This window comes from Cupressus sempervirens, chromosome 7, assembly GCF_028749045.1.
Source record: "Cupressus sempervirens isolate cs-2001-9-10 chromosome 7, ASM2874904v1, whole genome shotgun sequence".
NCBI lineage: Eukaryota > Viridiplantae > Streptophyta > Pinopsida > Cupressales > Cupressaceae > Cupressus > Cupressus sempervirens.
In genome coordinates, this window is record NC_143124.1 from 931,987,979 (window position 1) to 932,003,464 (window position 15,486).

At 36.6% G+C, this 15,486-nt stretch overlaps 1 protein-coding gene across 3 annotated transcripts in view; it reads left to right on the forward strand.

Moving 5' to 3' along the window:
* The window catches only part of LOC149550625 (D-alanine-D-alanine ligase family), a 332,888-nt gene that overhangs the window by 238,301 nt on the left and 79,101 nt on the right, over positions 1 to 15,486 (forward strand). For all 3 annotated transcript variants that reach the window (XR_016354220.1, XM_089793611.1, XM_089793612.1), the window contains one exon: positions 13,384 to 13,553. Coding sequence is in view for 2 of the 3 variants with exons in the window: in XM_089793611.1 (XP_089649737.1) it covers positions 13,384 to 13,553 (170 nt within the window). In the remaining variant the exon portion in view is untranslated. The remainder of the gene's footprint in view (positions 1 to 13,383; positions 13,554 to 15,486) is intronic.

Below are 15,486 nucleotides of genomic sequence, written 5' to 3' on the forward strand. Positions count from 1 at the left end.
AGGCAAGTAATGCAAATGGAAGTCCCGATCAAATTAAGTGACCTTCTTCTCACAATGCCTTAGTTATGAATGGCCATTCTGAATATGACACCATTGACGATGAAGGAAATAGGAAGGGACGGTAATGGAACGACAACAACAAACCCAATGCTATTGGCACTCGCAACAGGAAGGCATCCAGCGGTAGTCAAGATGGGCATTCTGGGAACTGTTTTGACATACACAATTGTGGATGGAGGGTCAGACATGAATGTGTTACTAGAAGATGTATGGAAAAAGTTAGGACAACCTACGCTGTGGCCACCAACATTTCAATTGCTCACGGCAGACCAACACGGGATCAAACCGTTGGGAACCTTGAGGGCGCAACCGGTAACTATTGGAACGTAGCCATTTTTATTGGAATTCGTGGTCATCCCATTAAAAAGAAAAGGATATGACGTTATTCTGGGACAGAATTGGTTAGTGCAAGCAAAAGTAAAAGATGATTGGAAGCAAAATAGCCTATCAATGGACTGTGGAGGCAGATGATTCATAATTGACCTGCACACACAAATGGTAGGTGAGGAGGCTGCGTCGTCAGACTCAGAAAGAGAAGGTGAGGGTGACGATGAAGGAAAGAAGAGAATGAAACCAGACGAAGGAGTATTGAGAGTAGGAGGATCGAATAAGGACGACCTAGACTTGGTGAACCTTTTCCACTGGCAGATGGAGGATAACGAACTCTTTTTGAGCTATAATATGTTAAGGGTCGATGAAAAGGGAGAGGAAAAGGAATGTTTGAAGGAATACAGAGAAGTGGAAGAAACAAAGGCGGTTACGGTTGAAGCTAAAGGCAGCAAAAGGAAAGATCCCACTGTCCGGTACACGGTGAACAGACCACGCGGAGAGAAAAGGTTACACCGCACCATGAAATTAGTAGAAAGGTGCCGATAGCAAGGAAAACACATCGGACGGTCTGCACAGGAAACAAAGAAGAATGGCTTAGTAAAAACTTCAATAGTATAGAGTGGAGATTCTAAAATCAAGAATACAGCTATTGACGGCAAGGAGTGGCAACCAACGAAATTCATGATACCAAGTCTTAAGAACAAGCTTGGAGATATGGAAAGTCTGAGGGAGGGATGGTATAATTTAAATAAACTAGATGAGCAACGACTGCATGCACAATGGGTCATGGAAGTTACACAAAATAGGTGGAAGATATGGCATGAGAAGCATGTGAAATTGAATAAGTTTCAATTGGGACAGCTGGTGTTGAAGTGAAGCGGATGGAACAAAATCTAATCGAGGAAGTTCAAAGTCAAATGGGTCAGACCATACCAAATACGTAATGGAACAATCAAGCTATGGACATTGCACGGGAAAGAAATACCAAAAGTAGTCAATGGTTCAAAGTTAAAGATATATCATGCGAGAACGACTCCCTTGTCGATGAAGAATGACGAAGCTTGAAAGGAGATATAAAAAAAAAAGAGACAAGAAAATTAAAAAAAATCAAAATCAAAAAATAAGAGAGGAAAGAGAGACTTTCCACGGATGCAAAGACTCCCGCGGACACATGTCCCACGGGGGGTGTTTCGCGGACACGTGGCCGCAGACATCCTTGTCCGCGGACACCCCAGCCCTGCCGGCAAGTGTTCCGCGGACATGGCTGCCTTCCCTCCATGGACTCCCTTTTCCCTTGGCCGGCGTGAACTTCCTTGCTCCGCGGCCTTACAATTTCCTCCCGCGGCCTCATTCCTGACACCGACCAATCCGTTGACAGAGAAAAATAATAATGGAGGCACGGAGGTTGTAGAGTTTGTTGTTTCACTATAACATTGCTGAATGATGAATCCAAGTTTGCCAACGAAGCTTAAGGGGTGATGCTGGTGTTGAGTGTTGTGCTTTTGTTGCATCTAAGGTAATTGAACTGCCACTGTTCGCTTTCAAAGTAAGACTGGGTCGCAAGAAGTATTCCCTCTAGGACCATTGAATGCATATGAAAGATCTAGCGCAGAGAAGTTAAACTCTTCAATGTCACCGCGAGAGTGTGTTAAGGGAAGGTAACGGTGACGAAAAGAAGGCATTGTGTGTGCAAATTTATCCAAGGAGGAAAACTTGCCAAGAGAAGATCAAGCATCATGCGGACTCCTTCCCCACACTGTGGGAGAAAAAGAAGTCTTAATGTAAGAAAGGGATATTTTTGGGGAAGTTCCGAGCAGCTAAGTGGGAATTAGCAAATTGGAAATTGTCAGAACCTTTGCTGCGGAAGACAAAACAGAAAAGGAGAAAGACAAATTGTCGACCCCTCAATGCCCCCTAGACCCCCAATCGGTTAAGTTATCAGTTGTGGGAAGTGTGACCAGTTGATGAGACCGAGAGCTGTTGCAGGCATAGTGTGTTGGAGGTGGAGAGATCAACGGAGCAAGCCTTTGGAGAGGGGTGATACGCTTTGAGGCACTTGGAGTGGGTGTTGGATGTGAAGCTGTCTTGGTGGATGCATAGAGAGCTCGAGAGGAGCTGATCATCCAGTTGAGGGCATTAGAGCGACACTTAGCTAAGTGTACCCAAGAGTTGGAAGTGAAAGCGGCATGGGTGGCTATCAAGGTCAGCTTGACTAAGGAGACAATATTGTGTTAGCAGAGGCTACAGATGCAACGTGGTTTGGAGACCAATTTGGTGCATGCACGGGACGAATGTGAAAGTGGTGTGACAGAAACAAATCTATCTTGTTGTAGTTAGTCAGTTAATGTATTCCATTTTGTTAATTTGTCTCAGATATTTTGTAATTGTCGTTCAGAAGTGACTTTTTCTTTTGGGGGGGATGAGATGTCGTCGGTAAATATTGTGTAGCTGATGGGTTAATTATTATGTAGCTGACATGTAGCCGACAAGCCCTTCGGGGAGGTATATGTACACTGTCCGAAATGGACTTTAATCATCATTGGAAGCACTATGTAATCTCTTCGGCATATATGCGAATAAAAAAAGGAGTACTACTATTACATGTTCTTGTCTATTGTCTATATGCATTAATTTATTCACCCCATACAGTAAACATAAACAAATAAATGAAATTAGATAAGCAAACAATATGAGAAAAGAAGAATGAGGACCAAGCATCTTAGCTACTAAACACCCTCACACCTAAAGACCAAAGGAGCTAAAAGAGAATGAAAACATAGACATGAGTAGAAACTAAATAGAAGCAAAAACCACATAGAATAAATGATAAATGAGTGGAAATAATAAATAAAAGGAAGAAAGAGGAAAATTGAGCAGAAGGAGCCCAAAAGGGGCAAGAAATGAGAGAGATTGAGGCACCAAGACAGGGGGGGAGGGGGGGAGGGGGGTGAGGGACGCAGAAAGAGAGAAGTGGAAGGGGGAAGCAAGAGAGGGGCTATCTTAGCTTAGCTAACAGAGAATGCCATGAAGCACTAATGTAGCAACCATCATCCTGGTTTAGGTTGGATGGGTGGTTGTGAATTTTTATTGCTTCCCTGAGCTTTCTTTTGAAAAAATTGTCTTCGCTGGAGCGCACCTGAGTGTTTTCAAGACAAATGTGATGTTAAGTCACAAGGGAGTGCTTTGCAAGGGCAGATTTGAGGGCCCGCTTATGGTTAATGTCAACACTATGCTTTTTTATTCTAGTACTGAATGAACAACCAATCTCTCCTATGTAGGGAGTGCCACATGAGCAAGTGATCTTATAGACCCCCAAGTCTAGCAAGATGTCTCTTCGGTCCTTCAGGGGGGGGGAACTGATTTCTCAAAATATGAAAAGGCTTAAATGAGCATTGAATGCCTTTCTTGAGAAAAATCTTGGAGATTTTGTGGGAGATGCCTTCATTGTAAGGAAGGGAAGCACCTGGGACAAATTGACTATGGGTGGGTTTAGATTGGGAGAGAAAGTGAGATTTGCTTGGTTGAGAGATTCAGAAATTTGTTTTCTAGTGTACCCATTTTAAATGAAGACCTGGCAAAGATGGGCCAACTCATCTGTAAGGTTATCCTCGTCACAAATTCGAAAAGCTCGCATGGCAAGGGTTTTAAGGATGCCCATCTTTTGGCTCAGGTTATGCTGGGAGCAAGCATGAAGACAACGATCTGTATAGGTTGCCTTGCGATAAATGTCAAAGCTCTTGGATGAACTACAGTCTCAATGATTCGAATATGCATCCCAAGCACGTACAGTAGCGAACGACTGTTTTCATTCACCAAATCTTCAGTTTGATTTTTAAGGTACTTTGTCAAGCAATTGGTGTGAATTTGAGTTAGTATCTCCTTAAATTTGTAATATGCTTGTTGTTCTAAAGCTGGAAATTTTTCAAACGATGAATGAGGTATTGCATGTTGCCTCATAGGAATTTTGACAAACAGATTTGCTAGTACACAGTTTGTAGTTTCAGATGTTTGTGTTTTGTTCCATGTTTTGCTGTCATGTTCCTTTGAATGTTAACTCATCAAAAAGAGACATACATAAATTATCCATGAGCTACAAGGACTAATTCAGAAATGAAATTGATAGAAGAAACATTCCATGAAAGAGTAGGTGTTGAATAAATCTGGAAACAAAGTCTCTGAGCATTATTTGCAGCAGACTGGAAAAGATGTTGATAACTGATTAATCCTGTAAATAATGTCACCTTACAACCTGAAGCATTTACAGAATCACCAATCTGTCCGACGTTTGAAACTCTGCCAGAGCTGCATTCGTGCATAAAATTATCCAGAGAAAATGCTGCCCCACCATCTGCATTTATGATTACACAGTAAAAATTATCTCTTTCTGTGAGGACCACTGCATCACATGTATCGTCGTGTATCCCTGTAACTGCAGCTTGCATAAAACAAAGGCTCTTCGCCAGCACTGTAATGTCCCTTTCCTGGGGACATTAGAAATATTAAGGGGGGTCATCACTATAATATTAAATTGACTATGAGAGCTGAAATGTCGTTAATTAAAAGTCAAATTAATATTCCAAGTGGACAAAGGAGGATGTGGAAAGATAAGACGAAACCCAGAAAAGAAGTCGAAGGGTCATCGTTGCGAGAATAAAAGGAGATGAGGCTCTATCCTTTGTTATGCTTGATTTACTATTCAGATTTCCAGTTCTCTCTTGTGAGAGTTTTTAGAAAGCTTCAGCTTTCAGCCAGTGTGAGGACGTAGCCCCTCGTGCAGGCAGGCAGCGGACGAAAACCCATTGTCAGAGGAGATATCATTTCAGGTGTTTTGGTTGCGCTTATAGGTTCTTCTCTTTAGTTTTCCAATTTGACTGTAGAACTGTGTTTAAGATTGGATTTGTAGTTGTTGGTTATTGTATTGCTATTGTATAATACAATAACATCTTATGAGTTATCTAGAAGTTGCTGGTTATGGCAGTGTTGATATCTAATGCAACAACGTACTTCTGAAGTGTGAGAAAGTTACTGGTTTTGTACTTTGATTTGTATTGCATTTTTATATGTTTGCACCTTTAATGTCAATTTGAAGAAGACTGAGTGTTTGGAGTGAGTTCTGGCCTATATTTGTTGTTCGTGTTTCTTCTTCATGTGAGTGTTCCTGAATATTATATTTAACAGTTGTAGAAATATCTTCCCGGTTATCATTTGTTATTCACCTTTGCGAGTTATTTGATTAGAGGGTTTATATTCTGGGTTAGCATTAAGGAGGAAAAATGGAAAAATATGGTTTGAACATTATAGTGTTGGTTCGGGTCATTACAAGCGCCAAACTCTAGTCGAATAAATATACGGTGTTCAACAGTAACCTGCCACTTTTACATCTTGCAGCTTCCAATGATTATGTCATGTTTACCATGAATAAAAAAATTCAAACCATCCACTCAAAAGAAGAATGTTCCCTATAGAGACTTGTCAGATTCCCTGAACTCTCCAATGTCCTATCTCTGCATTCAAAGACTTCGTTACCCAACCAAGAAGAATATGCCACAATCAAGATAGCTGTGACCTATTTGCTCTTATTGTCCCCAAAAAATTCTTAGCAGCCTAATTTCAACAACATCAATCCAAAACAAAGGCCTGCTGAAATTTATCCCCTCCACCCCTTTAATATAGCCCACGAAAACCAAAATTTTCTTTACATACAACTTTCATGCCATTCAGATGAAATTAAATATTTTTGCCTTACCAGAATAAGCATCCAAAACTAGCATGCAATAATCAAATATTCTTCTAGAACTTGACATCCAATGCCAAATGAATTATTTAGGTGCTAATTATAATGTTTTATATCCATCCTTGTTTCCACATGTTTCAATACCATCACAATGATATTTGGGTCCCACGAACAAATATTATTTGTGGCACAATAAAGTTAGTTCGGCTTATAATAAAATAACTGTCTTTAATAAGATATCAGCCAACACATTAGGTGAATAATTTTGTCAAACTTCATTCACAACAACCGATAATGAAATGGCAAATATTAAATCGAGCACTAACAACATTAACATTTCCCTGAGTCGGCAAATATTATTATTCGGGGCAACTACATAATCACAGATTGAGTGGCTGAAATAAAACTTTGTGACAATATTATTTCTATGTATTCAAGAATAGTATCTCATCCTTATGTAAAAAAACCCAATGAAATATATAGTAGTTCCTGAAATAAAGAGATCTTGTGATCACCAAATATGAATGGCTCTTTAGCAACATTTAAAAGTTCAGCAATATAATCATTGTATTAAACTTTGATTATAATATTGGTCGCCCAACATCCAAGTCTTGGTAGCTCCAATGTTATTGCTGTCCCAATATTTCATACAGCATACCCAATATTCATTCAAATATAATCCTCAAAACTATACTTCCGTAGATGATTTGCAATTCGCCAAATACTAATACTAATATTTTAGCTCCATAATATTGATGGAAGAAATAAGCTTCACTGCAAATTCTTCAATCTGATCCACAATGAATCTTTTCACAGATATTCTCAAGGCCTACTTAAAGTTATCAAATTTCCCTATTTGAGACAACTTTCTTTATCGTTGTTCCTAATGAAATCTTTGCTTGTACCCTACATGATGGCAAGTTTGATGCTTTGATACCTCTATAATATCCTTAATCGGATATTTTCTCAACCTCTCAAATAAAATCTTAGAATTTTTTAAATAAAGAAATTCATGCAATGTATTTAAGATTTCACTAGCAAAACCCCCAATAAACAACCACATAAAAGAAGTCTCAAAATATTATTGCATTAAATCTCCAACCAAAGTACATTTTCAAAACTAATGTTTTATTGAAGTTCTTCAGCAAAAATGACCAAGAAATCAAATCATAGATACAGTAACTACAACAAGACTGGATAACAGAAAAGATGAACCTATAATACAATGTGAAACACTTGTGCAATTTCTCCAACCAACAATGGGTTTCTCTCCATTGCCCAAACTTGAGGGTTTTCATCCTCTCACATTCTAAAAGCTGAGACTTTCAAAAATAACACTTTTAAGAGAGAAAATGAAATCCAAATCACAAAACCACGTATGCTAAAAATGAGCTCCCTCTTCCCTTTTTAAGCACAAACAAGTGACTATTCACAATCCCCTTTTTGTTTCTTTATTTCTTTTTTGAAATAATAATTTTCCTGCACTTAAGGAAATAAAGTGCTCATAGATAATAAAGTGGCATTAACAATATGAACTTAAGGTATAAAGTCACTTTATCATAAATCAGTTAAACTTCAGGCATTAAAATTTCTAATCAAATGGTCTTGGATATGCATGTATGACAGATCGCCAGAAAGGTCTCAACAAGACGCTCCTAGTCCAACCCTAAAAAGTGAAGAATTCTGAGCCTTTTGACGAACTAAAAATAGTAAGTGTCTAGAAAGGCCACTGAAACAAACCCCAATTGGAACTGAAACAACCCCGATTGACCAGCAATTGAAACTGTCTAGGCCAAAAACTGAACTGATCCAAGAGAAAACTCTGTTAATCCTTGGGACCAAGGCAAAACAAGCTATCCGCGCAACGAAAATCATTGTCTTTGGAAAGGGGACCTGATATTGTATTTCTTTTGAATCACTCGACCTTAATAGAAAATCAAAATGCCAATATTTTTGGATGATGCCCACACCCCTGGATGCTTTTGATTCAGTAAATAATAATGGGTATTTTTCAGTCTATGATTACTTGTGGGGTTGTAGCTTAATTTGTTAGAGGGAGTTGTACCATTTTTGTAGGCTGCCCAAGTTACGATTGGCATGTGTGGGATCTGAGAATCTCATTTGAGTGTTTTTTATGGCTGAAAATATCACCAGTGGCAGTATTCAATTGTGTTTTTTGATGACAGATCGTGTTATTTTGGGTATCGAAAAATAAAGTTTTGATTATTTTTACCAAATTGTCTCTGTTATGCAGCTCCTCATATCATGTTTCAGGAAGTTCCGAGGATAATTTGCAATTGTTAAAAAGTCTTGTGTTTGCTGGGAAGTTATGATTTGAAGGTCTGAGAAAACTATGGAATAGTCTGGGTGCTAGGGCTGTGTACTGAATCTTAATACTACACTTGGAGGTTGCAATCTGATCATTTTGTTAAGACTATAGCTACAGTTGGATTGATTTAATCTTAAGATGCAATGTTTATATATATATAAACTAATAATGATTAATCATAAAGACATGTCTCTTACTCTTATATTTATAAGAGTTTAGGATCTGCATTTGAAACATATCAATTATAATGGCAATATAATTACACTTGCAGAGATCCTAGAATTTAACATGGTATAAGAGCCAACTGCAGATGTACCAAAAGAAAACAACAATGTGGATATGACAAATAAAAGATAGGATTGTGATGACAAAAGATAAGTCAGTATGGAGCAGATAGAATCGGAAGTCTTCAATAAATCGATGATACATCTTTAACAGAAGTCTTGGAGAAAATACATAATTGACCAGTGGCAATGAAGAAATAGATTTATCAAATCATTGTAATCATCTATATTATAATGTAGCAACTTCAGTTAGTCTGAGAACTAAGATATGCATCAGACACTTTGAGATTACAAAGACAGACAATTAATCAGCATAAAATAAATGAAGACATCAATAAAGATTCAAAGAAAACTGGTATTATAAATACTATGAAGGCTGTGTACAAGGATCTTGCAACAGAGATTGAAAGATAGATTATCCTGAACAGAGACATCACTGAAACAATACAACAATCAATCAATCAGATAAAGGCAACACATTCTTAAATGCTTATTATGACCTTACACAAAGGCCAAATAATACGCAGCAAATAAGTTCTAAAAACTGCATACATAATAGCAAATATATTAAAAGAAATGTATTGGTGATTGAGACACGCCACAAACAAATTGAAGAACAAAGTTTGCCATACTGTTGGATGGATCATTATAAGGATGCAGTGATTTGATTTGAATAAATATCCACATAGCAACAATTATGAATAGAAGTCAAATGACAAGGATTAGAAGTCAGTGAGTTAATCAAAATCAATAATGTTATTGTGAAAAAGCATTGAATGAATATTAGCATGGCAAGGAGCAATGCCGTGCAGATCTTTATACCGTTGAAGGAATCCACAGTGATACTGAAGACATTTCCAAACGATCTCAATACTAAAGTATCAAGACTTACAATAGATACCATTTTCTAGAAATGTGACAAAAGCTTCAATGCAACAAGGGCTCATATCAAGAGCATATTCAATACAAAGATTGATGGTGCCAAATGTCATTGATAATCAAAAGGATTCAAATGGAGTTTATATCCACAACAATGAACAGTTCCTCATCAGATATGGAGTGCACAAGTTAGGGAATAATATTATTTAAGAGAACCATATACATCAATCTACAGTTATAAATTTCAATGCGAATATAATTTATGAAAAAAAAATATAGTTTGTCAGGATAGAAGAGCAGCAATAGACAAAAATGTGATGGTGATTCAAAGGCTACCAAAGAAACAATTTTGCAAATAAACTTATATTGTAAACGACATGTATTAATTATAATCTAATCCGCAAGTGCGCAGACTATGAAAAGGAATGAAGGATATGTATGATATGGTGTTAGATTAAATGAATGACACTTCACGTCAGCACCACCAAATCTGTGATTTAGGGGCTAAGTATTATTTATGATGGGGAATATATTATGAATGCTTGAAACAGGGCGACCATGTTGATGGTGGAGCCATCAAGAGTTATAAGTTTTGCTGAGTGATTTAAGGATTTACAAGGCGGAAAATAAACTATATCGTGCATAAAGTTATCCAGATGAAGTTACCGAGATGAGTAAGAACGTATTGTAATTTCTTTGACTTCACCTCTTATTAAGTATTGTCCACATCAACCACTAATAATGTAAGAGACTGCACGACACATAAAAATGGACCGGCCATCAAGGTAATTAGAACAAGGTAATTTGAACCATGTTAATAGTTATTTAAAAACTTTCTAATATTGCTAGCAAGAATATAGAATAGAATACAATTCAAATAAAATTATAAATATTGAATATGAATAGTTATAAATAAGAACGTCAGTCGAACATTAAAATAATTATATTGTTTAGAGGGAAGAGACAATGTTACACTGTTGTGATTATTATGAATAATTGATTATTCTAATTATTATTATTATCCTTGGGTATTATCTAATTGTCTCTCTCTTATTTATAATCTATACGAGCTATTTGCCTTGATATTTTCCTCCAAGAATGTTCTTACAGGTAAAGGAGGATTCATATTAGATTCAGAGGGAGTTTGACACTCCATCAGAAGCATCATTGGATAAGGCACTCAAATGATTGAGATTCAAAGGGAGACTAACATTTCAGTAGAGACAACCTTGAAAGAGAGGGAGAAGATAGAGAATGTGATTCTCCAATGGTCCACAAATTGTAGCAGTCAAGAGGATTGTGATTCTTGAATATGCCTTGTGACTGTGATTTTGATGGGCCCACCCCCTATGTACATCATGAGGAAGTGATGATCTCTAAATGATGTCGCTTTTATTTGCAGAAGTTACTATAAGGAAATTTGAGTTGTTCTGAGATGTCAATGAAGTTTTTAAGAATTCATTTGAACCATCTACGAGTCTCTCCTTGATGAATGAAACTTGATGTATGAGTTATATAGTCATTCATGTGGCACAATCATGCTTAATCAAGACATTGGCGTATTGTGGACGAGTTTGATAAAATGGAAGGACATGTTCGCTTCTATTAACCTAAATGAATGTTTGGAGCTTCTTTGGATGAAAAGAGCAAGCTAGAACTTAAAAAAGGAGTTGTCATATTTGATACAAAATTGTTCAACAATATAAAACTAAGTGGAAATTTTACTTTGTGAGGGGAATAATAGTCAATGTTCCATTCCCTTTTGTTCCATTTTCAAATAATCTAAAAAGACAATTTCTAAATCTTCATGTGCAGATAAGTATTTTTATGTTTTACATTTATCTACTATGTGTAGTCTCTCTCTTATTTGTAATTTTATACATACTATAAGGGTTATTTGCCTTAATCTTTTCCTTTATGTTTGAGGATGTTCTTAAGAGAAAAGAAGGTTGGTACTTTACACATGCTACCAAATATTGTGCAAACTCAATCTAATGATAGTAGCTCCAAAGGCCTTGATGATCAAGATGGATGAAGCAAGTTTCTTGAAGGAAACATCATTGATGACTGAAATTATGAGATCTTTCTACATTAAGAGGGAGTATGACACTTCTTCTAAGGCAATGTAGGAAACAAGAATCCTTGGGGAACATAGTTTATGAGGAAGTAACTAGAGGACCTAACTTCCTAGGATCGATGGTCAGAGGGAGATATTTTGAGATGCAATCCTTTGTGGATGATATCTTCTCTATGAGAAGTTCTAAGAGAAATTCTTTTTAATGTGCTCTCCTCTATGAGAGAGAAGTCTGAGGTGAAAACCCTTGTTCCACCCTCTAGTAGTGGCTATGGTGGGTCCACCCTATGACTTGGTTCATGGTGGATATCGTGTGAGTTACTAGATGATGTTGTTGTGATTATGTCATGAAAGGTAATGATTTTTCATTGATGTATATATTTAGAGGGCAGCTATTGAAAGGTGATGATCTTATCAATAGTTGGATATGTTATTATAATAGACTACATTAAGTTGTTGTCCAGAGTTCTAGAAGTTATGATAATGAATAGAAGGTAACTATTGAAAGGTGATGATCATATCAATAGTAGACCTATCTCCTAACACCAAAATGTGCTGGAGCAAGTGTTATCATGGTTCTTCGGGTTGGATTTTGCCGGACACCATGAAAGTTGCTACGGTTCTATGGGCCAGATCTTGCAGGACACCATAACTTAAATCTATCGTAGACCACACTTAAGGTGGTGTTCAAGTGTTGTAATAAAATTGCTTTAAATCTCTCTTTGTTAAAGAGGGAGTGTTGAGAAATTTAACCCCATAGTAAAGTGAAGCAAATTCCATATGTAATATATGTTAATATATGTGTGAGTTGATGGATTTTTGTTGATATCTGTAAATGTCACATTGGGATGATATATCTTCATATACTTGAGAGCATATTGTGTTCTATAGCAAATCCTCCCTAACTAAGAGGGAGTGTTAAGATTATAGCAGTTGGATTGATTTAATCTTAAGATGCTATGTTGATACATATATATATATCATATGTTATATTGTGATATATATTAACTAATAAAGATTAATCATAAAGACACGTCTCTTCATGAGACATGTCTCCCAATCTTATATTTATAAGAGTTTGGGATCTGCATTTGAAACATATCCATTATAACGGCAATATTATTACATTTGCAGAGATCCTAGAATTTAACAAATTTAAATGTATGTTGTTTTAAAAACAAGGTCACATTAGGAAAGGAAAATAACACAAATCATGACTGCAATTGACATGATCTCCACCATGTTCAAAAATTTTAATTTTATACTGCAGAGGGCTTTTTAAAATAAAACTGGATGAAGAATGGAGAGATAGTACAGTTCATGACTGCAATTGACATCTTCTCTAGCATATTATTTTAACATTTCGATTTGTTTGTTGTGAAGTTGCCAGTTCACTGGAATCTGCACCTAGATCTACAGTCTTCTTTGCTAGAGATTACACTAAAGCTGCATACATACTGAAATTGTAATATTTACTTAACCAAAATATGTTTTGAAATTTATCAGAATATTTCATTGTTTAGTGCCAACTTAAAATTGCATGTTGAAAGTACCTGCCCATCCTATTATCAATCCTCTGCACTGTATGTTTTCAAATATGTTGTTTAATTTGATTGATGGTTTCTGTATTTACTATATTTGTTTGTGTGCTATTTGCATGGCAAATTTAAGAGACAACTCTGTGTATTTACAGCTGTCTGATTCAGGGATATTGACAATAAATAAGGAAGTACACAACAGAGAAGACTTATTGACAAACTCAAAGTCAGATCTTTGGATTAATTTAACCAATAAACTTGACTGCTCGACATTATGTGTTAAGCCTGTTGGAGATGGTTGCTCAACCGGTGTTGCAAGATTATGGTATTTATATTTTTTATGATTTTCAAGGTGTTTGAAGAATGGATTTATTTGAATATGCAATTTGTCTCATTTACAGGTTTTGTATTCTTGGATTCATCCAAAGTCATTTGATGGAAAGTTAAAACAAAATAATCAAGCATCTAAGGCAGTTAAAATTTTGGCCTCGCCATTTTATCGAGTAGCAGCATGTTGTCCAATGAAATATCCAAGAAATTTGACAGTGTTAGCTGCACTATTAATAATTATGATCCACATGTCATGATTTTTCTAATGATATAGAACTAACTCATGTTTTGTGGGCTCAATGACCATCTGTATGATACTAGATGATATGCCTGTTCATGAGAAGAATGGAAACCCTTTAAACTATTATCTAACTAATTTCTTAACTCTATCTTGTTGGAAGCTTGAAATTTTGCCCTGAAATGGGCGTGACTGGTTATTTCAAGAAAGACTGAAATTCGGAAACGTAGCCATAGTATTCTCAACATACCTGTTGTAAATGACATTTTTTCTTAGGCTTCCTGATAAATGATCTGAATCTGTCATTTCACATTTCCTTCCAAATTGGATCTTAAAGCATTCAATGATGAAAAGCCTTGGTGTGGGAGATGTTGAGGTCAAAATCTTTTGCTTTCCATATTTGGGTTTGAGAAAAACAAAACATTCTTATTCATTGGAGGTGAAGCCATCTTAGATTCACAATTGTTTTAAACTGTTAATGATTGTTGAGCATTTGCAATATTTTTATATCGAGTGTGATTGATTTTCCATTATTCTATGGCTGCACTTCTATTGAATATGCTATTTGTGATGTCTCTAGTGATCAATTCAGTATTTCTAGCCATGGAAATTGTTGGTGCTCAAAATTGCGTTCTCATTTTGAGCAACCATTTAAAATTTTGAGAAAATCAGGCCTATAAATGCTTTTTTGATGCAAATGTACCCGGCTGTACTTTTGAGCCATGTAAGGTGTTTAATGCTTCTGACACCTTCCATTCAGCCCGTCCACTTGTTCCCTGATGATAAATTGACATTCCGAGTCATTTGGCGAAGACTTGTTTTGAGCTGGTGTCATTTCTGCATTTTCACAAAGTGTCAAACAGCAACAGGAGGCTGTGTTTGCATCTGAATATCTTTAACCCAGAATTGTGTCATGGCCTGCCACTTTGGGACTATCTAGTGTTTGTACTTAAGAACCTATGTTTCAGATTTCAAGTCATTTCGATTCCATTTGACTAGGTTTCGAGTCCCTCAAAGTCGGTAGTTTATTGTTTTCATCCTTATGCACTTTGCATATAATTCTGGGAAGCCTTGTTTGACAGGTTGTAACTTTTGACCAGTTGACCCAAATGTTGAAATTCCTGTTGCATTGTATTGTAAGCGTCAGAAACTTTTTATGTTTCAAGTTTCAACTCTTGACGAATCCGTTTGATCAATTTTCAAACACAATTCCAAATGGAATTTCTATCTTTTTACTGGTGTCAGCATTTGCAGATTGTTTGGTAGCCCTGTTCGTGATGTCATAACTTGAGATCCGTGATTTGTAAGATTGAATGGATTGTACCCCTGTATTGTCCACTGAAAATGCTCCAAGTGTGTCAATTTGCAAGTCATGACGAATCAATATGCACACTTTTCCAGGTCATTTCCATTTGCGAAAATCACTTTTCTGACAATGTTTCCCATCTGCAAAATTCAGGTAAATCTGAGAAGGCAACTTTGACGGTCAATATCTTTTGACCTCAAATTCATCATGAGACGAGATTCAACAGGGTAGAAGTGTGCGGAAGAGAGAATCAGCGTGCCAGTTTCCAGAGCCCGATCAAGTGATTTGGTCAGTTTTTAAGGGCAGTCAATGGACCTCCTAACACCAATTTGACAGTTTGACAGGAAGTGATAAAATGAGTTTTTAACGATCAATTAGTGATCA